The following is a 24,071-nucleotide window of genomic DNA, read 5'->3' as shown; positions in this document are numbered from 1 at the left end:
TCATTCATCTTGTGTATAACGGGCAATCTTTGGTCTCATGAATTTATAAATTGTTCCCGGGCAAATCGTTTTGGCCGAGGGGAAAATGAAGTTTTATAACTATATATTTATTTAACTTTACCGTTGTAGTGCGCTGTACGTTTGACTGAATTGTTTGCTTGTCTTTATTTCTTATTGTAGCCTATAGCTTCTCATATTTTATTTATAATGGTTATTATTGATCATTAAAACTGACGTTTAACATAAAGAGATGGTTGTTTTGTCTTATTTCATTTTATTATAGGCTACATACAGTGAAGATAATCAGAGTACATATGCACATATTGCCTGAACCACACATTAATAGGTTTCATAATTTTTTAAATAAAAACGAAAAGAGGCAGGGTTGTTTTATATAGCCTACATGAAGTGAAGATAATTAATGCACGCGTTGTCTGAACCACGTTTGTGTGTGGCGCCTCTTGTGTTGTCATTCCCCTTGTAGCACGCGCAAGTGACGATTCTCTGTCAACCAATCAACGTTCTGCAGAGTGTAGCTCCACCCTTTTGGTACGGTACTGTTGTGCTTGGTACCCCAACGAAAGGGTCCCAAAAAAGTGGTACGGTACGGTTCGGAATTAGGGTACCATTCACAACTTTTGACAATGGAAATGGAAATAAATGTGTACCGTACCGAACCGAACCGTACCGTACTGCTCAGTGGAAACGAGGCATAAAAGTTACAAACCTTTCAGACAAGATTTCGCTACACATACTTAGTAAACATGCCATATTGGCTTTTCCCAAACTATGATCCTATACCGAAATGAGTCTAAATACTGAAATAAAATGTCTTAGCAAAGTATTAAACTGCAAAATAACATGTATAGGCTCTATAATTATAACAAAAGTTACAGATAACAAATAACCTATAGCCTACATATATAGGCTATATTTTTTTCTTTTCATTGTTCCCTTTTTTTACATTTGAGCATCTGCCCAAGGAACTCTGCACGTCCCTGAATGTAAAAGCCTTAAATAATTCTTTTAAATCATTCCAAAAAAATGTATAAAAGTCAGAAGTCAGCCCATCAGGACCGGGTGATTTTTTTTTTTTTAATTTATTAAAATAGCTAAATCTATTTCCTCTATTTGCTAATCTTTTTTAAATTCGCTATTAATATGAGGAATAAACTGGTGTATTCTTTCAAAAAAACAAATTACAATCTGTTTGAGGGAAAAACTGGACGAATACAGGCGCGTTTTGTTAATCTAACGTTGATTTCGCCGTGATGACGTCATCGTTCGCGCGCTTCCCCTTCAGTCAGCTCTTCTGAGGTAAACAGCTCGCGCTAGGCTTACACGGTTTAATCAGCATTTTTACGATGTCACTTCTGAATGGTTTTCATAGAGTTCGCCGTTATTTGTGTTTCTGCTAACTAATTTTTAGACTTGCCTAAGTTATTTTTAAAGGAGAAGGTTATTTGTCTGTTTCACGTCACATAAAAAGGTAAGATGTTAATGATTAACTAATTACTTTATAGTTATTAGGAAATCGAGCTATATTTGGATTCATGTGGACAAATAATGGTTGAAATGTGTCATTAGTGTCTATCTTTATAATAATAGTTATATAGATCACCTTTATAGACTTTGTTTATAGGCCTATTCTGATTCAAACAATCTGTTTCTAGCAGAAAATGTTTAATTAATTAATAAAGTTAGATGATCTGCTGCTGATCCTGAATGTCTTGTTTAATGAGTATTGATAGTCTATGGATCATCATCACTATTATCGGAGCAGCTGAAAAGCCTCTTTTTTTCATGGCAATATATCCTGTTTTCACCTCATTCATTATGATGATGTCTTCAGATTATTTTATTAGTGTCAACAGACTTGCGCAATGGACACGATCAGCTATTGTGACATCTACAAGATATAGGTCAGTATCATAAAAGCATTTATTTGATTAATCTGTGATAAACTGTTTCATATAAAACACTAAACTAAAACCGAAGTTTATGTTACCGAACAAATGTTAAACTCAATTGATAGTTTTTGAACCTTGCAAATTTGTAAAATATTACCATGTACTTTCATTTTTTAATTCAAAATTAAAATATTTGGATGAAATTCTTATAAATAAAAAGAGGTATAATTTGTAAATTAGTATAAGATATGCTGATACTAATTTACTTAAAAGTTACCTTACCAGATGGATAGGTGAACATAAATACTTAAAATGTGTGAATTAGTATAAAACAAACTCAGTGATTTCTTCTTGATTTTGTCAGATCTGCTCCTCCTCCTTCAGTGAAGCTCCTCCCACTGCAATTCACCAATAAATGCTGGAATATTCCAAGTAAAGGTCTCTGCGGACAGTAATAGGAGTTACCAGATAAGTGGGCGAGGCCATAAACAGAGGGGCGTTTTTGAGAGCGTTACTTGCCCACATCACAGTGTGGGTAGGGTTTAAGGGTGGTGTCGGGTGAAGGGGATCATTTCCATTGCATGATATATAAACACCCACCAGTTTGAAAATACCCACAAATACAGAAACGCCCACTTTTGTTCTACAGAGACCTCACATTTGAATATTCCCATCAGTCTACAAGTGAAGACGAGCATCAAACCATCAGGAAGAGCTGAAATCTGCAAAGACAGAGTTTATTGAAGGACAGTGAGAAGATGAGAGATCCAGAACACTGCAGAATGAAACACACTGAAGAACAAAGAGGTTGGTGTTTATTCCTGACTCTTCATTAATGAGGCTGAAGAACAATAAGGATATAAAGCAGTTAATTGGATTTAGTGTTTGTAGCAGGAAAAAACTAAGCAGAATTTGTGACATGCGTAAATACACTTTACAACCCTAATACTGATTTTGATTATTTTTTAGAAATAAATATTAAACATACCAAAATTAAACAATTTTCAGAAAGATTTAGTGCAAATTAAGCAAGACCTGTTTTATAGCTTCTGATAAACTTGTATTTCATAATATGAAGTTATTTCTGTGGTAACTTTGGTAACAGGGTTGACGAATGCATGGATTGATATTAGTTTCCCATCATACTCTAAAAAGAGTTCAAATGATGTAATTTCCTGGGTGTCCCTATTTATGAAGTGATATATTTTTAAAAACAAGGAAATGGAATGAAAGGAATTGTTGTAATTGTAGTTTTGTAGTTTAATTGTAGTTTTTACCCTCTGTAATTTCAGACCTGATGGAGGAGAAAGAGGAGAAACATCATGTCAAAGATGGAGAAAATACTCGCTCACAGACTGAAAGTGTTTCTTTACTGAAAAGAAGAGACAAGAAATGTTTCACCTGCCGTCAGTGTGGAAAGAGTCTCACATACAAAAGGAATCTCAAAGATCACATGAGGATCCACACTGGAGAGAAACCGTTTAAATGTGATCAGTGTGGAAAAAGTTTCAGACAAAAACCACACCTTAAGATTCACATGAACATTCACACTGGAGAGAAACCGTTCACATGTGATCAGTGCGGACAGAGTTTCAGACAAAAACAACACCTTAAGATTCACATGAACATCCACACTGGAGAGAAACCGTTCACATGTGATCAGTGTGGGAAGAGTTTCACACTAAAAGGAACCCTTAAGAAACACATGAACATCCACACTGGAGAGAAACTGCATGAATGTGATCAATGTGGTGAAACATTTTTGTGGGCTGCAGCCCTGAATAGACATCTGAAAGGTCATTCAGAGGAGAAACCATATTCATGTTCTTTGTGTGGAAAGAGTTTTTCACATCTACAGAATTTCAAAGAACATCAGAAAAGACATATTGGTATAAGACATCATATGTGCTTTGAGTGTGAGAAGACCTTTTTTACAGCTGATCATTTGAAACTGCATCAGAGGATCCACACTGGAGAGAAACCTTACAAGTGTTCACACTGCGACAAGAGATTCAGTCAGTTGGGAAACCTGAAAACGCACAAGAGGATCCACACTGGAGAGAAACCGCATCACTCCACTGCATGCGGGAGTTTAATTCGTTCATGTTCTTTACGTAGACATTCAAAAAAAAATCACAGTAAGTAGTTTGATCGAATTTAGACTGATAGTCTGAAAGTAGCCTAAATGTTTTAATCTTCTGTATCATTTTGCTTCATGATATAAATCTTGTTCAATTATCTTATAATTTGCCGATATTCAGTAATACGATATATCACAATAATGAGTATGCACGATTGCTACCGTGGGCACCTCAAAATACAGTGAATAATTATTTATTACGAATTATTAGAATTTTTATATTACATTTTACTTTACCCATCAACCATATAAAATGCATAACACTATGTAAACAAACCCAATATGCATGAGAAGCACATGGCGGAACAAGAAGGAGACGCACTGAATGAAAGTGCACGTTCACTCTCTGACAGCAGAGGGCACTGATGGAGCAGCAGAAATGCAGCGGTTACCCCGGAAACCCAGTAAACAAAGCAGCTGCAGCATTACAGTATTTAAAATGCTTCAAACAGCCAATGAATATTGTTGTCTTCCAAATGTTGTTGATCACAGCACCAAATACTTCATACTTAAAGACTTATTAGGCTATTTATTTTCAAATTAAACATTTTTTATATTTTAATCTGAAAAATTGAAAATGTTCTGATTATTGAAAATGTTCTGATTATTTGTTATTGTTCAGTAACACTCCATGACCTAAGGCTTAATTTCTTAACTTGTCAATTCATTATTACCAAACTGACAATGAAAAATACTTTTATTATAGCATTTATTAGCATTTGAAATAGCATTTATTAATCTTAGTTAATGTTTGTTAACATTGCTAAAATCAAAGTTGTAATTATTATTTAATAGACCTAAAACTAACAACGATTGATAGTGAATGATAATTTTTTAACTATTATTAACAAAAAGATAATACCTTCTGTAACAAATGTAGCTATTGCTCATTCTTAATCTTAGTTAACGTATTACCTAACGCTAAATAAAGAGATCTTATATATTGTTAACTGTTGTTCTTTATCATTCTTTTGCGCTTTAAGCTGTTTGAAACATTTTAATTTATTTATTATTGTACTGTTTTATTGTATTTAAATGTTCAGAGTTATTTTTGTTATAAGAAAAAGAGTTCTTAAACCTGTTATACTATGACAACACAATTTTTTGCAACTTATTTCAATATCATGATAATACCGAATACCGTGATAAAAGCTTCAGCAGTTATCGCAACATGAAAATTTGATACCATCACATGCCTACTAATGATGCATATGTATCATTTGTAGTTTATACTTTTAGGGAGAAAAGTAGAAGGCTTTTAAAGGGTCAAACTGTTCGTATTCAGGGAGAATATTATTTTTAACTTGTTTTCATTGTTGTTTTTATAGCATATTTGGAAAAAGCAGATGTAAGATATACTGTCATGTTGCTTTGCAACTGGTCTTTACTTTTAGAGATGCTTTGCTATATTGTTAGTCAATAAAGAGAGATCTGTCTCATTCGTTTGCACTTTTACATGCTCTGTCTGTGAATGTCATGCTTATGTGACACACACAAACGCTCGCCAGTATCAAGTTCTCTTTCGCGCTTGAATGAACCATAACACACAAATTATGCCAAAATGTCTGTTTTGTCGAGGATTTGCCGCTAATTTGAAAGTTAAAGTAAAATGCACACTGCCGCACCAGCATTCATAAGCAATAAAAAAAAGAGGTGGAGGCCCCGCCCCCCAGTTCCCATTCAGTAAGTCACGTTTGACATTACGTCGATACTGGCGTAATGGGGTCTCTCCTGGGAGCCCAATCACCTCCAGGTAGTGCAGAACGAGCCAATGGGAACTGGCCAGTGCGATTTACTTGCCGGATCGTACCCACCCGGCACATCGACGTCCCTGTCTTGCGGGCAGAGATCCCACCCGCTGCCACAGCCACGCCGCCCTGATTGTTGCATACGAGACCGCATCAGCACTGGCTACACAGCCGAGTCCTGAGATGGGCATAGCACCACAGCACGCTCCGTGTGGTTATCACACCGAGTTGTCGTCATACATTCAGCCCGTGGTTGTACCTTGCTTTTCTACCGGCCAGTATGCCCCTAAGTGTCCAGACATGCTGTTGTCACATCAGATGCCTTTACCACCAGCTGGGGTGCCGTATGCAACGGATATGCAGCTTCGGGCTCCTGGACGGGACCACAACTGTGGTGGCAAATCGGTTGCCTCGAGTTGCTTCCAGTATGGACAACACATCGACCTTAAAGGATTAGTTCACTTTCAAATTAAAATTCCCTGATAATTTACTCACCCCCATGTCATCCAAGATGTTCATGTCTTTCTTTCTTCAGTCGAAAAGAAATTAAGGTTTTTGATAAAAAACATTCCAAGATTTTTCTCCATATAGTGGACTAGTTAATAGTTCACGTGACTTTGGCAGTTTGATAAGCGCTCCGAGTTACTGATTCGAAACCAATGATTTATAAAGCTTTGAAGTTCCACGAGTTCCCTCAACATAATGAAGTCATGGCCATGACATAAGGATGTTGTTGCCTTGACAAAATGATCTCGTGGCCATAACATATTATCACGTTCTCACGAGTTTATATGTCATGGCCACAACAAAACCAAGTGAACACTCAGTGTCTTGTTTAATGAGTATTGATAGTCTATGGATCATCACTATTATCAGAGCAGCTGAAAAGCCTCTTTATTTCATTTCAATGGATCCTGTTTTCACCTCATTCATTATGCTGATGTCTTCAGATCTGTAAATTGCCACATTAAGCGCATTTTATTGGTGTCAACAGACTTAAGGAAACGACACAATCAGCTATTGTGATTTAGAGAAGATATAGGTAAGTATCATAAATCATAACAGTGATTATTTCATTTATTTCATTTGATTCATAGTAACCTTCTATTTTATATAAAACACAATGAACAAAAACAAGTTAAACTTAAATGGTGTGTTAATTGTTTTTAGCAAATGTAATTTTCTGTTTCATTTTTAATATGTGGATGAAATTCTTAGAAATAAAAAGAGTTCTAGAATTTGTGAATTAGTATAAAACACTCTTGCATTCATTTATTTAAAAGGTATTTTACTATATATAAATACTTAAAATGTGTGAATTAGTATAAAAACAAACTCAGTGATTTCTTCTTGATTTTGTCAGATCTGCTCCTCCTCCTTCAGTGAAGCTCCTCCCACTGCAATTCGCCAATAAATGCTGGAATATTCCCATCAGTCTACAAGTGAAGACGAGCATCAAACCATCAGGAAGAGCTGAAATCTGCAAAGACAGAGTTTATTGAAGGACAGTGAGAAGATGAGAGATCCAGAACACTGCAGAATGAACCACACTGAAGAACAAAGAGGTTGGTGTTTATTCCTGATCCTTCATTCATGAGGCTGAAGAACAATAAGGATATAAAGCAGTTCATTGGATTTAGTGTTTGTAGCAGGAAAAAACTAAGCAGAATTTGTGACCTGTAAACACACCTTAAAACCCTGATCAAACAATTTTAGCACAAATTCAGCAAATCCTATTTTATAGTTTCTGATAAACTTGTATTTCATAATATGAAGCTATTTCTGTTGTAACTTTGGTAACAGGGTTGATGAATTCAGTCAACACTACAATGATGTCACTTCCTGGGTGTACCTGTTTATGAAGTGTGATATTTTTAAAAATGAGGAAATGGGATCATCTTAGATAATTGTGGAGTTTTTTTCTTTCATTTCAGACCCGATGGAGGACAATGAGGAGAAAAGAAGAGGCAAGAAATGTTTCACCTGCCGTCAGTGTGGAAAGAGTTTCACAGGCAAAAATATTCTTGAGATTCACATGAGGATCCACACTGGAGAGAAACCGTTCACATGTGATCAGTGTGGAAAGAGTTTTAGACAACAAGGAACCCTTAAGACACACATGGTCATCCACACTGGAGAAAAACTGCATGAATGTGATCAATGTGGCAAAACATTTTGGAGGGCTTCAGGCCTGAAGAGCCACCTGAACGTTCATTCACAGGAGAAACCGCATTCATGTTCTTTGTGTGAACAGAGATTTTCATGTCAGAAAAGTTTAAAAGAACATCAGGAAAGACATATTGGTGTACGAAATCATATGTGCTTTGAGTGTGAGAAAACTTTTATTAGAGCTATAGATTTGAAACTGCATCAGAGGATTCACACTGGAGAGAAGCCTTACAAGTGTTCACACTGCGACAAGAGATTCAGACAGTCAGGACATCTGAAAACACACGAGAGGATCCACACTGGAGAGAAACCTTACAAGTGTTCACACTGCGACAAGAGATTCCATGATTCAGGATCCCTGACAAAACACGAGAGGATCCACACTGGAGAGAAACCGTATCACTGCACTGCATGTGGGAAGAGTTTCACTCAATCATCTGCTCTACGCAGACATACAAAAAACAACCACAGCAAGTAGATCATCTTCAGATGCCGCATCCTCACTAAACGTGATTTAAATAAAATTTCTTCAACACTGGGATACGTTTTCAAGACAACAATGTACTAGGCATATTACGTTATCAAATTTTCATGTTGAAATAAATTTCAAAAAAATGTTGTAGTACTATAACCGGTTTAATAACTTTTTTTTTCGCATAACAGAAAGAACTGAACATTTCAATACAATAAAGCTATACACAAAATGTATAAAAATGTTTCAAACAGATTAAAGTGCTGTCATCTCCACACTCCACACTCCAATTCACAAAATGTCTGTTATTTTGTCATTTTCTGCTCGTCCGGTACTTTGCAACAACACAACCTTGTTTCCTATAACAAAAAATTTAAATTTTACACTCCGTGAAAAGCCAAATAAACCATGCAAAATCAGATCAGAGCAGTCGGACTGAAACATATTGCCAGAAATGCATTTCATGTAATTGTTTTGCCTTTCACACTTTCTTAATCTGATCAAATTTCAATCAGAAATGCACAAAAATAAAATTTGTAGGCAGTAAACTTAAAACTGAACTTAGCCTAGATGTTTTATTCTTGTATACCAATTTGCTTCATGATAAATTATCATTATGCTTTATTATGAGTTACATTTTTATCAGTTTTTTACAGTTTCAAACTGTTCTTGTTCAGAAAGCTGAAGAGGCTGATTTATTAAAATGAAAATGAAATATATAAATATAAACAAAATGAAATTTCTGTCATTAGTTACTCACCCTCATGTACACAAACCCGTAAGACCTTTGTTAATCTACGAAACACAAATTAAGATATTTTTGATAAAATGTGAGGGCTTTTAAAGCACACATATGGAACAACATAATTGCACCTTTTGAGGTCCAGAAAGGTAGTAAAACATAATTAAAGTAGACAAATTGACTACAGTGTTTCAACCGTAATGTTATGAAGCAATTTCATTTTTGGGTAAACCTTTAATTTGATCTTCATTGTAGTTTAATCTAGTTATTTTTCTACTGATTGTGTTTGTGCATGTTAGAAAACACATGCATACAGATGTACTGTCATGTAGCTTTGGAACTGGCCTTCTTCCCTTTTATTCTCTTGAGATGCTTTGCTATCTTGTTGGTCAATAAAGAGAGAGTTCTGTGTAATTTGTTTCCACTTTTACATGCATTTTGTTTTTGATTCACCCAAGTACTAAACTGTTATTTGCTGATTCAACATTCATAATTTAGTTACATAATAGCCATGAAAAACGCTTATTTTGCATACGTTTTATAGATGTTTTGCCGTTGTTAACAGTATTTGGCGCGTTTTTGATATTCTACCATCGATTTCGCCTCGCGATGATTACGTCATCACCAGCGCGCTCCCTCCAGTCAGCGTCGAGTCTTCTGAGGTAAACAATTCACGCTATTTCGCCTAATTGTAAAATACTCTATACATGGTTTACATATCATTTACGGGGTAATTTCTGAAAGGTTTTTATTGAGCTCGGCGCTATTTGTGTGTCTGCTAACTAATACACTTAAAAAAATAACCGTTTCTCTTCACATACAAAACCGGTTAGCTTTAACGAACTTTATTGTTATAAAGAAATCCAGCTTTATTTTGATTAATGAACAAATCACAACGATTCATAAAGACGAGTGTCATCATGTCTGTCTTTATAGTACTGTTATTTTCATGTTTCATTTTAGAAATGATATTTCAGCATGTTTAAGCTTTCAGCATATATTCTGACTCAAACAACCTGTTTCTAGCAGCAAACACGTAACGTTAGAGTAAAGTGATATGCTGCTTATCGTGAACGACTTGTTTAATGAGTATTGATAGTCTTTGAATCATCACTATTATCAGAGCAGCTGAAAAGCCTGATTTCATGTCAATAGATCCTGTTTTCACCTCATTCATTATGCTGATGTCTTCAGATCTGATTTTAATTCTTGCATTGTTATGTTTGGTATTTTTTAATTGTTGTACTCTAACTCTTGATGAGAGGTAAGATAAAATGTAGAATTAAAATATATGGATGAAATTCTTAGAAATAAAAAGACATATAAAATGTGTGAATTAGTATAAAACACTGTGCAATTAATTTTACTGCAAAGGTATTTTACTAGATATAAATACTTAAAGGTGCCCTAGAACCTTTTTAACAAGATTTACTATAAGTTTAAAGGCCTGTACACATCGGGACGAATATCGCAGCGTTTTTTGTGTTCATACCAAAGCGTTTTTCACTAGCGATGTGCCGAGTGAATGCGCTTAAACGATTTGTCTTAGTGCGATTATGTAATTGCAAAGCTGCAGTTATTTTTTTATGCATGGCTTGTCAATGAATTATGGCTCCAAATGCTAATCCATCTGAAAACATCTGAAAGTTTGAATCTCTTATAATGTACATTTGAAAAAGCAACACACATCAAACATCTTTCCAGATGTGAGAAGCATTTATTATCATCTTGTCCAACAAAAGTAAACATTTAATAATATTTTTTACTCCAAACTCACTTCATAACGACAGTTGAGCATCCTTCTGTCAGATGAAGTTGCTTCTTACAAAGAATATGTTTATTAATCATGTTTAATCAATCAAAACTTTTCAATCTTCTGTTTATTCAGCTACAGCGATTGTATAGGATTTCCTGGAATGACGCGTGTTCTACTTCGGCAGCAAGGCATATTTAAAGTTTCTGCCTGAGAGCGCCCTCTGGCTTTCAGATGGAAAAGCATTTACTACTGATCACAGAGTCATACAACTCTGACAAGCTACGCATGAAATAATCGCAGCCTTTGCCAAATCACGTGCGATAAAATTGCGATAAATCGTGCAGCCCTAAAATGAGATTTACATAAGAAGAAGGAAACAATGGTGTTTGAGACTCACTGTATGTCATTTCCATGTACTTAACTCTAATTATTTAACTATTCCGAGGTAAATTCAATTTTCAATTCTAGGGCAAATGTGTAAAATAAAAACAAACTCCGTGAATTCTTTTTGCTTTTTTTTTCAGATCTGCTCCTCCCACTGCAATTCACCAATAAATGCTGGAATATTCCCATCAGTCTACAAGTGAAGACGAGCATCAAACCATCAGGAAGAGCTGAAATTGACAGTGAGAAGATGAGAGATCCAGAACACTGCAGAATGAAACGCACTGAAGAACAAAGAGGTGAGTCTTTATTCCTGATCCTTCATTCCTAAGGCTGAAGAACATTAAGAAAATAAAGAAGTTCATCATTTAGTGTTTATAGCAGGAAAACATTAAGCAGAATTTGTGACATGTAATCACACTTTAAAACCCTGACACTGATTTTGCTTGATTTTTAGCAATAAACATTAAACATACCAAAATTCAGAATAACAGATTAAGCACAAATTAAGTAAAACTTTTTTTATAGTTTCTTGTAAAATTGTATTTCATAATATAAAGTAATTTCTGCTATAACTTAAGTAACAGGGTTGATTAATGCAGTATACACTACAATGGATTGAGATTATTTTCCCATCATACTCTAAAATGAGTTCAAATGATGTCACTTCCTGGCTGTCCCTATTTATGAAGTGTTATATTTTTAAATATGAGGAAGTGGAATGAAAGGAAAGGAAATTGTAACAGTGTTGAGTGAAAAATGTTGACCTGTTAATGAACTTAAATTTTTAGTAAAATAAATCAAATATCCATCTGACTTAAATGTTAACATCATGTTAGATAATTGTGGAGTTTCTTCTGTAATTTCAGGCCTTATTGAGGAGAATGAGGAGAGCGAAGAGGAGGAGAAACATCATGTTGAAGCTGGAGAAAGAATTTGCTCACAGACTGAAAGTGTTTCTTTACTGAAAACAAGAGACAAGAAATGTGTCACCTGCCGTCAGTGTGGAAAGAGTTTCACACGCAAACAGAGTCTCAAGATGCACTTGAGAATCCACACTGGAGAGAATACGTTCACATGTGATCAGTGTGGAATGAGTTTTAGACACAAACCGAGTCTCAAGGATCACATGATGATCCACACTGGAGAGAAACCGTTCACATGTGATCAGTGTGGGAAGAGTTTCAGACAAAAAGGAACCCTTAAGATTCACATGATCATCCACACTGGAGAGAAACTGCATGAATGTGATCAATGTGGCAAAACATTTTCCTGGGCTTCAGGCCTGAAGAGCCACCTGACAGTTCATTCACAGGAGAAACCGCATTCATGTTCTCTGTGTGGAAAGAGTTTCTCAGTGCTGCAAAAATTAAAAGAACATCAGGAAAGACATACTGGTGTGAAGAATCATATGTGCTTTGAGTGTGGGAAGACTTTTATTTCAGCTGCAGATTTGAAACAGCATCAGAGGATCCACACTGGAGAGAAACCTTACAAGTGTTCACACTGCGACAAGAGATTCAGTCAGTCAGGAACCCTGAAAGCACACGAGAGGATCCACACTGGAGAGAAACCTTACATGTGTTCACACTGCGACAAGAGATTCACTAGGTCATATTTTCTGAAAGTTCATGAGAGGATCCACACTGGAGAGAAACCATATCACTGCACTGCATGTGGGAAGAGTTTCACTGATTCATCTTCTCTACGCAGGCATACAAAAAACAATCACAGCAAGTAGTTAATCTTCAGATGCAGCAATTTCAGTTCTGATGCCGCATCCTCACCAAATGTGACACCACCATGCAAAACATTCTCTTCAATATGAGGGTACGTTTACAAGACAACAAGGTACTAAATGATTTATTAACAAAGTTCAGAGGAGCACGTTCAGATAATTAATCTAATTAACACGAGAGGAACGCATTCAGTTACTCAACACAATTAACGACAAGAGGTATATGTGTGTGTGTATATATATATATATATATACTAATTATTTCTATCACAATCAGGAAAATACTCTGGGTTTGAGGCAAATTCAAAGCTTTGCCTTTTTGTGTAGTTTGTGTTTTGTATTTGCATGTCTCCATCCAATTGGAATCTGATCTAAAATGATTGACTGTCCACACTGTGTATCGCAATTGTTCAGATCCAATTTTTGTCCCATGCCAATTTTTCTTTTTCTGGAATATCTGTATTGGTAGGTAAACGCTAAAAAAATCAATAACCGCATCATGGAGGGGTTTTCAATATAGATGTTGTCTTATTTACAACATGACTGCGTCTTCTGAGGCAGCGGCAGAATCGTAGGAGGCTGGTATGAGTGTCTTTGGCTACGTTCACATTGCAGGCTGAAACGACCCAATTCTGATTTTTTTGCCCCTATGCGACCTGTATCTGATCTTTTAATGACAGTCTGAATGACACAGATCCGATCTTTTCAAATGTGACCCAGGCCACTTGGGTATGTGGTCCTGAATCCGATACGTATCCGATCTTTTGAAATGCGACCTCCGTCTGAACGGCCAGACCACATGTATCCGACCCGTACGTCATTGATACGCTACAAATGTCATAATTGTGCGTTGAAGTAGGCGGGAACGAGAAGATAAACAACAACCATGGCGGACGATGCTGCTGAGACCAGTCAATGGAAGGGAAGCGAGGTCACAGATTTAATTAATATTTGGGGTGACAGCTCTATTCAGGCCAAACTCGAGGGCTCTTATCGGAACCGGGCGGTTTATGAAAACATTTCCAGCAAAATGGCCGAGCGTGGTTACAGACGATCCTGGCTCCAATGCCAGCGAAAAATAAAAAGCCTCCGAGCCAAATACAAGGAGGTTAAAGCCTGGAACAAACGAGGTGGCCGTCTACTTCCGCAAACAACGAGTGACGTCGTTGACCGTTGCGTACTCTTCTGCGCATGCGGGTCACTTCTGGGTCATTTCACGTTCACACAGGAGATCACAAAAGGTCGCATTTAATTGAAAATGTGAACGGCCTTGCAAAAAAATCGAATTTTTTCAAAAAATCGCCTTCAAAAAAAGCCCTGCAGTGTGAACGTAGCCTTTGTTCCCTGCTGTCTCCGCCAGATTCAAAACATATCTTTGTTATTTTATAATTTTCTGCTTGTCCGTCAATTTGCAAAAACAACCTTATTCCTGCAGCGATGTTTCCAATAACAACATCTCTATGTGGCGTGAAAAAGTCACATAAACCATGCAAAATCAGATCAGAGCAGTCCGACTGAAAGAGATGGCCAGAAATGCATTTCGAATATGGATTCAAACCACATGAATGTAGCTTGAAATGGATTTGTAAAAATCGCATTTCATGTTTTTTTTACTTTTCCTTTCACACTTGCTTAATCTGATCAAATTTCAATCAGAAATGCACAAAATTTTAATTTGGATTGACAATCTGAACTGCCTAAATGTTTTATTCAGGGTATTGAAAAGTATTAAAATCATTAAATGGATTTTGCGAAGATTAAGGCCTTGAATGGCATTGAAAAGCATTACATTTCATTTCTACAGGCATTAAATTTTTTACATAGTTTTGAAGAAAAACTGCCAGTTTATTTTGAATAAAGCCTAAATAATTAATAACTTTGATTTGCTGTTGCAAAATATGTACATTGGTGTGATACGCACACGTAACCAGTTTGGTAACTGCCTCCGGCTGGTGCAAAACTGCTGTAACGCCGGTTTGGACAGCGGCAGGCTGGGAGCTGTAGATAGAAGGCTGCATCAGTGTTGCCATCTTAGTGCCTTTTCAGACCCCTTTTGCGACTTTTTTCTAAGAAAAATGCAATGACCCACTCATTAAGACGCATATAGCAACTTGTTAACCTGATCCAGCTTCCGAGACCCCCGGTACTACCACGCGAGCGAGAGATCTTGCTTTCCTGCCGCAGGCGCAGGAAAAGACGGCCGTTCAGCCTCTCTGGTTCAGCGTTGAGGCTGTGCACTCTGTCAGAGAACAAATAAAATGGACACTATTGCTTCTAACTTGAGTGATCATTTTACGTGTACATATAGCCAAAATCACAGCAAATGTCTTATGTGTATGGTGATTTTGTCAGACAACGTCTCGATTGAATCGGTTGAATTAAAGATTAAATGACCCATTCATAAACAACTGCCTCATTCTCGAATGAATCAGCCACTGGAATGAACAAATCAATGACCCACTCATTAAGACGGTTACTTGACGCCACCTACTGGTGACTTAGTTTCATTTTTAAAATATAATTTCCCTTCCAACATTTCATATTTGTATTTTCAAAAAATAATTAAAACAATCCCATAACATTATTTAATCCAGTTGTAATCAATCAAAAATATGCATTTACATATGTCAAAGCTGCAATATTCTGAAAGGATATTGCTTCAGAACAAATTTATTTCTACCACAAAACAAACAAACAAACAAACAAAAACGTTTTTTTCCGGACAAGCTACTGTTTTGCACGTACAAGAAAAAATATATAGATGAAACAATTTTATTGGGAGTTTGGCTGTGATCAAATATATTATGTGAGCAAAAAGGGTAGCAGCAGAGAAGCAAACAAATGTAAAGGGCTGACACTTGGCTGAATGCGAATGCAACAATGACATGATGAATATTCTAATTGCCGTATGTCGTCATCTAGCGACATTTAGCGGCATATATATATATTTATATGGCATTAAAAAAATGAAAAATTGGCCTTAAAAAGCATTAAATTAGATTTGATGAAACCTGTAGAAACCCTGTTATTCTTGTATATGAATTTGCTTCATAATATAAATTATATCATTATGCATTATTATGAGTTTTATTTTATGTTCTTATAATGCATGTATCATTTGTAGTTTGTTTACACTTTCGTGAAGGAAAGTAGAAGGTTTTTACAGGTTCAAACTGTTGTTGTTGGAAGCTGAAGAAGAGGCTGATTTATTTTTAAAGGGTTAGTTCACCCAAAAATGAAATTTCTGTCATTAGTTACTCACCCTCGTGTCGTCTCAAACCAAAAAGACCTTCGTTCATCTCTGGAACACAAGGCAAGGCAAGTTTATTTTATTTGTATAGCACTTTTCATACACAATGGTAATTCAAAATGCTTTACATAAAGAAGAATAATAAAAATAGAACATAAGGAGTAGAAATAACAGCAAAAACTGAATTTTGCTATCTGGATGGATGAGCTAGGAAGTCTCTGAGTTTTTTTGTTGTTGTTGTTGTCCTTCAGAGTGGATCTAAACGGATCTATCCATCAGAGCAGATCTGAATGGATCTTCCTCACATGACAGGACTGCTACCTTTTAAGGCACTTCAAACTGATAAACAAAGTTTCAATCTCCCCTTTTGCCAAGACACCTCAAACTGCCTTTGAGTGATTTATAAACAAGTAAAGGTACTTTAAAATCAATTCTAAATGTGTGTGATGTGTTCATGTTTTCTGGTTCTGCTCAGAATCCTGGCAGCAGCGTTCTGTACGAGCTGCAGCTGTCTTATGGTCTTTTTGGGAAGACCAGTAAGGAGCCCATTACAATAATCCACCCTGCTGGTGATGAAAGCATGAACAAGTTTCTCTAAGTCTTGACTGGAGATAAAGCATCTAATTCTTGCAATATTTTTTAGATGATAATATGCTGATTTAGTTATTGTCTTTACATGGCTACTGAAACTCAGGTCTGACTCTAAAATCACACCAAGATTCCTGACTTGATTTTTATTTGTTTGATCCCTAGAGTGAAGGTACATGTTCACTTTGAGAACTTCATCTTTGTTTCCAAACGCAATGACTTCAGTTTTGTCTTTGTTTAACTAAAGGAAGTTTAGGCACATCTGATTTTTAATTTCATCAATGCATTGACACAGGGAGTCAATGGGGCTGTAGTCGTTAGGTGATAGGGCTAGGTAAATCTGGGTGTCATCTGCATAGCTGTGATATGCAATTTGGTTCTTTCTCATTATTTGGCTCAGTGGCAGCATATATAGGTTGAACAGGAGGGGTGCAAGTATTGAACCTTGAGGGACTCCGCATGTCATGGATGTCCACTCAGACTCATGGTCACCAATACTCACATAATAACCTCTCCCTTCTAAGTATGACTGAACCATTTAAGGACCATCCCAGAAAGCCCAACCCAGTTTTCCAGCCTGTCAAGAAAGATGTTGTGATCGACAGTGTCAAACGCAGCACTGAGGTCGAGTAGAACCAGCACTGATAATTTACCTGTATCTGTGTTTAGGCGAATATCATTTATTATCTTTATGAGTGCTGTCTCTGTGCTGTGATGCGTTTTTTCAACTTTTTCAATGATCTTGCCTATGAAAGGAAGATTTGAGATTGGTCTGTAGTTACTCAATATGGTGTTATCCAGATTGCTTTTTTTCAGGAGGCGTTTAACAACTGCAGTTTTCAGGGATTTTGGAAAAGTTGGTTGATGGTTGATGTTTTAAGGTGCTGTACTGTTTCTTCCAAAATTTTACCATCAATTGCTTCGAAATCAGACATAATAGCTGCTTTCTGAGGTTGTGATCTGGTCTGTTTTACCCCAGTGCAGCTCAAGGATGTGCTGATCACCTTTCTGATATTATTAATTTTCTCAGCGAAGAAGGAAGCTAACTCACAGCATTTGCTGTCTGAGAGCATTTCACTGGGGATCTGACTTGGGGGGGTTTGTTAGTTTGTTACAGTAGCAAAAAGAGTGCGGGTGTTGTTTAAGTTTCTGTTTATAATATCTAGCTTTGCCTAGTTCCACATTGAAAGCATGAAGAATGTCTTTATAGATGTATAATGGATTTCGAGTTTTGTCTTTCGCCACATGCGCTCAGCTTTTCTGCATTGTCTTTTCATATTTTGCACTGCTGTTGAGTTTCTCCATGGTGCTTTTTGTCTGCCACTTTTCTTCCTGACTTTCACAGGAGCAATGTAATCAGTAACGTTCTGTACTTTTGAGTTAAAAGAATCAAGGAGAAAATCAACAGAGTCTGCAGATATGTTTGGTGTTAAAGATATAGCCTTCATAAACAGTGCACTAGTATTGTCATTTAAGCATCGGTTTTTGACTGAGATAGATCTAGCTTCAACAGTTGGAGAGATCAATATATCAAAGAAAATACAGAAATGATCAGATAGCGCTACATCCTTAATGACAATGGATGAAATGTTTAGACCAAGCGGCAACCTCCCCCCGTTTCTCGTGAAGCCAATACGGAAGTAACTTAAACTGCGATTCATCGACTGGCCGCTAGGGACAGGCTGCAGAAGTGAGCAGAATCTCATTGACCATCATGTTAAATTAGCCAAGTTTACAGCAGAAAAAAACATGTTTACAGTCTGGTTCATATTGTGGTTTTGGTCTATACTGCGAATTTTGCCCTTCATGACAACTCTGAGGGTTGTGAATTTTTTTTATAGCTCATCTGTTTAAATTATATTAAGCCTTAAAGTTCTGCATAATTAAGGGCGTGGTCACTTGAGTGACAGGTATGCCGCTGCTGTCTGTGAGCCGTCATGTTACCTCAGCAGCTCATTTCAGCCACTGAATTTGGCATCTTTTTATTTTTATACAGCTATGGAAAAAATTAAGAGACCACTTAACATTGATTTCTTAACTTGGAGTGGTCTCTTAATTTTTTCCATAGCTGTGTATATATATATATATATATATATATATATATATATACCCAAGTGCCACGGATTGGATTCATCCCGCGATCTCTTTTTCATTATAAAGGTATGAAATCCCATTTGATTTGTGTTATTTGCATCCCACACAAATTAATTAGGCTACTGGTGTTGGAGCATCTATAACGTTATCGTAAAAAAAAAATCACCTTAGATTGATATTACTATCTTTATTAATATTTTAGATAGCATCTTAAGATAGATAACTAGGGCGGGCGTGGTTTCAGCAACAAGTCGCATGGGCTCCAACTTCGTCCCGCCTCTTTGCCCATTTTCAGTTATCCGTGAGTGACGTGCGGTCACGTGCAGCTAAGATGGCCGCGGCCTCATTTACGCGTCAAAACTGCTGTTCAGAACTCTATGGGTGACGTCACGGACATTACGTCCACATTTTTTTACAGTCTATGGTTTAGACCCTTACTGATAATTAAATCTAGAGTGTGTCCATGATTGTGTCTAGGTCCATGTACATGTTGAGTCAGATCAAAAGTATTCAAAACTGTTAGGATTTCTTTTGCCATATTGGATTCTGCATTTTTTATGTGGATGTTAAAGTCCCCAGTAATAGCAAAACAGTCAAACTCAGAGGAAATTGCTGATAACAGTTCTGTAAAGTCCTCCACAAAGAGAGTATTTTGGAGGCCTGTAAATAACTATAAGTAGAATGCGAGGAGCACCTTTTAACACAATACCCAGGTATTCGAAAGACAAGTAATCACCAAATGACACTTGCTTGCATTGATAGACATCTTTAAATAGAGCAACAACACCTCCACCTCTCCTAACAGCTCTGCAGACACTCATAAAAGTAAAGTTAGGAGGGGCTGTTTCATTCAGGGTTGTTGAACTGCAACTGTCTTCAAGCCATGTTTCATTTAGAAGCATAAAATCTAGGTTGTTTGTGGTTATTAAGTCATTGACTGGAAGTAATTTATTTTTAAGTGAGTGGATGTTTAAAAGTGCTAACTTAAGTGTCTTACTTTCTGTCTCTACAGTAATCTTAGTTTGACGTGTAATAGGCAGCAGATTAAATGGGTTTGCCAAACGATTTGAGAATGCCTTAGGCTTTCTATAACGTAATAAAACAGAAATAGAGAAAGCAACAGGCACACTGGGTTCCCGTTTGTTCTGTAAACATTTGATAAAGTCACTGTTATCATAGCGGGGACCCAACACACATCACTGAGAGCTGTTATCGGTTGTTTTTGGTTCACCTAGAACAGATGGAGGAGGGTGAGGGCGCTAGTGTTGTGGCAGGGGCCGAAGAGCTCTCGCAGGAGGAGGAGGAGGGCGAGCTGAGCCCACAGGCTTTGGTGGTTTCGGGGCTTGACGTTTTTTTGTTGATATCCGGGGGCTCGCAGCAAAAGAGTGGGAGAGTTTAGTTCCAGCATACACCAGTTCCTCCATTTTCTCTGAGAAGCACAAAAGAGGGGATGCTGGAGAGAGGGATAACGTGTCCGGTGAGAGGAGCTGCTGCTCTGGTGTTACCGGAGGCTGTAATATGCTGTCCTGGCTTCCCTGGCTGTTTTCCCGAAAGTCGTCCTTGGGTGCTGAATCTTGAAGCAGTTCTAACACGTCACTGTCTCTCGTGAGCTCTTTGGGCAGGGCTCAGTCAGGATTGTGTCTGTGAGCAGTGGTTGTTGTGGCTGCGTGGTGTTATCATTGTCCTTGTGGGCCGCATGTCCATACAGGTGCTGAAATTAAGTCCTGTGGTCAGTTGTACTCTGTCCAGGTGTGTTTGTGCCATTCAGATTGGCACACACTGCTGAAGGATGATGGAGGGAGAAGTAGATATTGTCCTTTAGCACTCTTGAGCCCAGTTTGTTTGGGTGCAGGCCATCATGAGTTAACGGTTGTCTCTGACTCCAGAACAGATTGAAATTGTCAATGAAGTTCAGTCCCTTTAAGTTGCAGGTTTTTTGCATCCACGTGTTAAGCCCAAGCATACGTGTAAATCTATTTGTTCCTCTTGCTGGGAGTGGTCCACAGTCTTCTACGCATTTCAAAAAGTTCATTGAAATCCCTTTAAAGGAGACAAACAAATTTTAATATTAATCAAAGTTAACACAAGTAAACACAACATGAAGTTTTTAAATTAAGGTTTTTATTATGAAGGGAAAACAAAATCCAAACCCACATGGCCCTGTGTGAAAAAGTGCCTTTAGAGCCCCCTTAGCAGCAAAAACTGCAATCAAGCGTTTGCAATAGCTTGCAATGAGTCTGTTACAGCACTGTGGAGGAATTTTGGCCCACTCATCTTTGCAGAATTGTTGTAATTCAGCCACATTGGTGGGTTTGAGCATGAACCACCTTTTAAGGTCAAGCCACAGCATCTCAATAGGATTGAGGTCAGGACTTTGACTAGGCCACTCCAAAGTTTTCTTTTTTGATTTTCTTCAGCCATTCAGAGGTGGACTTGCTGGTGTGTTTTGGACCATTGTCCTGCTGCAGAACCCAAGTTCGCTTCAGCTTGAGATCACGAACAGATGGCTGGACAGGATGTTTTGGTAGACAGCAGAATTCATGGTTCCATTTATCACAGCAAGTCTTCCAGGTCCTGAAGCATCAAAACAGCCCCAGACCATCACACTACCACCACCATATTTTACGGTCGGTATGATGTTCTTTTTCTGAAATGCTGTGTTACTTTTACGGCCAATGTAACGGGACACACACCTTCCAAAAAGTTAAACTTTTGTCTCGTCAGTCCACGGAGTATTTTCGCCAAAGTCTTGGGGATCATCAAGATGTTTTCTGGCAAAACTGAGATGAGCCTTTAGCTCAGCAGCGGTTTTTGTCTTGGAACTCTCCCATGCAGGCCATTTTAGCCCAGTCTCTTTCTTATGGTGGAGTCATGAACACTGACCTTAACTGAGGCAAGTGAGGCCTGCAGTTGTTTGTATGTTGTTGTGGGGTCTTTTGTGACCTCTTGGATGAGTCATCGCTGCGCTCTTGGGGTAATTTTGGCAGGCCAGCCACTCCTGGGAAGATTCACCACTATTCCATGTTTTCACCATTTGTGGATAATGGCTCTCACTGTGGTTCGCCGGAGTCCCAAAGCTTTAAAAATGTCTTTATAAGGCGTCTTCTGTCACCGGACTGATCAACCAAACAAGTGAAACGTAAATATAAGCTAACTAAACCTTTTCCCAAAGGCCTTGGCTTTAGGTTGTTGCTATATGAGATTGCTCTTTGTGTTGAGATCGTTTATCTATGGTCAGCGTTTAACAGATAAATACATCAGACACATTATCTGTATTCATAGTAAATGCTTATTTACCATTTAATACCAGCATCCAGAAAGACCACAATTGACTCCCCATAGACTGCTAATTACACATTCATTACTTTATCCAATCTGTTGCTCAGCTACTTGGTATTCATTCAGTTAACATCCATTTGTGTCATACTTCTGTACTTCTGTGTGATTATTGATTCAATCTTCTTAGTAGTTTAGTCATTTTCCCTTTTGTACTTTAGTCATTTTCCTTAGTAGTATTTAGTGAGTGTGATATTTTACTCTTGTATATCCTTTTGTTATTAAATACATTTTATTCGCAAACTGTGTCATTCTTGTATTGATAATCAGAGGCTCTACGCTTGCCAGAATCTCATATACCCGTAGATTGTTCAGATGGTAAACTCCCTCCTGGTACCCCTAGGAATGGAGGGAGGTGCCATCTGATACCCACAACCACAGTAATTATTATTTGATACACTGCAATGCCAAACCCAACACAGCCTACATGATAAGAGTTTGCCGAACTCGTCCATCTCTGGCTCAGTGCCAAAACACAAAAGCAGAGCAAATCATATGAATGTGATCATACTCTTCAGGGACCAGCCTAGAGTGAACACAACTCTGATCTTTTGTTTTAGAAGGTAGACCATAACGTTTCAGGGCTCAAGTCCAAGTCAAGTCGCAAGTCATCAAATGTGGAACTTGAGTCCAAGTCATGCCACTCCACAACCCATTTATAAAGTGGCATCAAATGATCATAATTTTGTGTAGCCTTTGTCTACTTTCATGTTCACTTTTTAACTTTTTACTAATAATGTCAATTTTTAACTGTAATTTCAGGCCTGATGGAGGACATTGAGAGTAAAGAGGAGAAACATCGTCATGTAAAAACTACAGAAAAACTTGCTCACAGACTGAAAGCATTTCTTTGCCGAAAAGAGGAGGAGACAAGAAATGTTTCACCTGCCGTCAGCGTGGAAAGACTGTTGCACACAAACAGAGTCTTGAGTTTCACATGAGGATCCACACTGGAGAGAGACCGTTCACATGTGATCAGTGTGGAATGAGTTTCAGACAAAAATCACACCTTACGATGCACATGGACATCCACACTGGAGAGAAATGGCACACGTGATCAGTGTGGGAAGTGTTTTGCACAAAAAGGAAGCCTTGGAAAACACATGAACATTTATTGAACGCCATTTATTGAACGGTTCATGGCAGATTTTGTTGCTGATTTGAAATATGTAATTTAATTGGGAGTTCGCCAAGCAGTTTTGGAGGTTTCAGGATTCCCCCATTCAAATAGATAGGACTTGGTCTTGAATGCCAGAAATAGCTGCCTGAAGGCATTGCAAATACAACTGCCGAGTGAACAAACTTTCCTTGAAGGAACGCAGGGTTAGTTGTAACACATGGTTTAAATACTTCCACATATGATAGCATGATGAAACTTAGTGTATTTAATAGTTGCCTTATCGACAATTCAGAGAAATAATTGCATATAAATGTAGAAATCTTTGGGAGATATCACTAAACATGTATTTAACAATAGCAAAAGAAAATTTCTCGTTAATTTTTATGTATATATCCTTATTATTGTTAATATATAATTCATATTTTCCAGGAGCTCATTGCTTCTACCTTCAGTTAAACTGCTAACAGTGTTTATAAATTACATTTCCTAAATTATTACCTTAGCTAACTGCATTCTCTAAATTGAATCTATATATTTTTTTGTTTATTTCAAATTAGACAAATCTGTTATTGATTTAGTTATTCTTCCTCTTATTATGTATTTATGTAACACAGAAGATATACT

General features: G+C 37.3%; 1 protein-coding gene across 1 annotated transcript; it reads left to right on the top strand.

Annotated features, from left to right (window-relative positions):
* The first annotated feature begins 1,296 nt into the window (after nt 1-1,296).
* Nucleotides 1,297-24,064, top strand: LOC137028240 (zinc finger protein 585A-like). Its single transcript, XM_067397009.1, has 9 exons — nt 1,297-1,489; nt 1,853-1,922; nt 2,275-2,717; nt 3,203-4,055; nt 5,379-5,398; nt 7,733-8,437; nt 11,462-11,620; nt 12,191-13,151; nt 23,090-24,064. The coding sequence occupies exons 3-8, from the start codon at nt 2,669-2,671 to the stop codon at nt 13,060-13,062; spliced, it is 2,658 nt and encodes an 885-aa protein (XP_067253110.1). The 5' UTR covers nt 1,297-1,489; nt 1,853-1,922; nt 2,275-2,668; the 3' UTR covers nt 13,063-13,151; nt 23,090-24,064.
* The last annotated feature ends 7 nt before the right edge of the window (nt 24,065-24,071 follow it).

This window comes from Chanodichthys erythropterus, chromosome 10 (assembly GCF_024489055.1).
Source record: "Chanodichthys erythropterus isolate Z2021 chromosome 10, ASM2448905v1, whole genome shotgun sequence".
In the NCBI taxonomy this organism is placed as follows: Eukaryota; Metazoa; Chordata; class Actinopteri; order Cypriniformes; family Xenocyprididae; genus Chanodichthys; species Chanodichthys erythropterus.
This window is presented reverse-complemented; position numbering and strand designations above follow the sequence as displayed.

What these genes read in the sequence shown, in the direction of transcription:
- LOC137028240 (XM_067397009.1), top strand. Translation starts at nt 2,669, where the DNA reads ATGAGAGATCCAGAACACTGCAGAATGAAACACACTGAAGAACAAAGA. An exon ending in ACACACTGAAGAACAAAGAG is followed by an intron (nt 2,718 to 3,202) that starts GTTGGTGTTTAT and finishes CTGTAATTTCAG; the next exon opens with ACCTGATGGAGGAGAAAGAG. An exon ending in AAAAAAAATCACAGTAAGTA is followed by an intron (nt 4,056 to 5,378) that starts GTTTGATCGAAT and finishes TTGTTTTTATAG; the next exon opens with CATATTTGGAAAAAGCAGAT.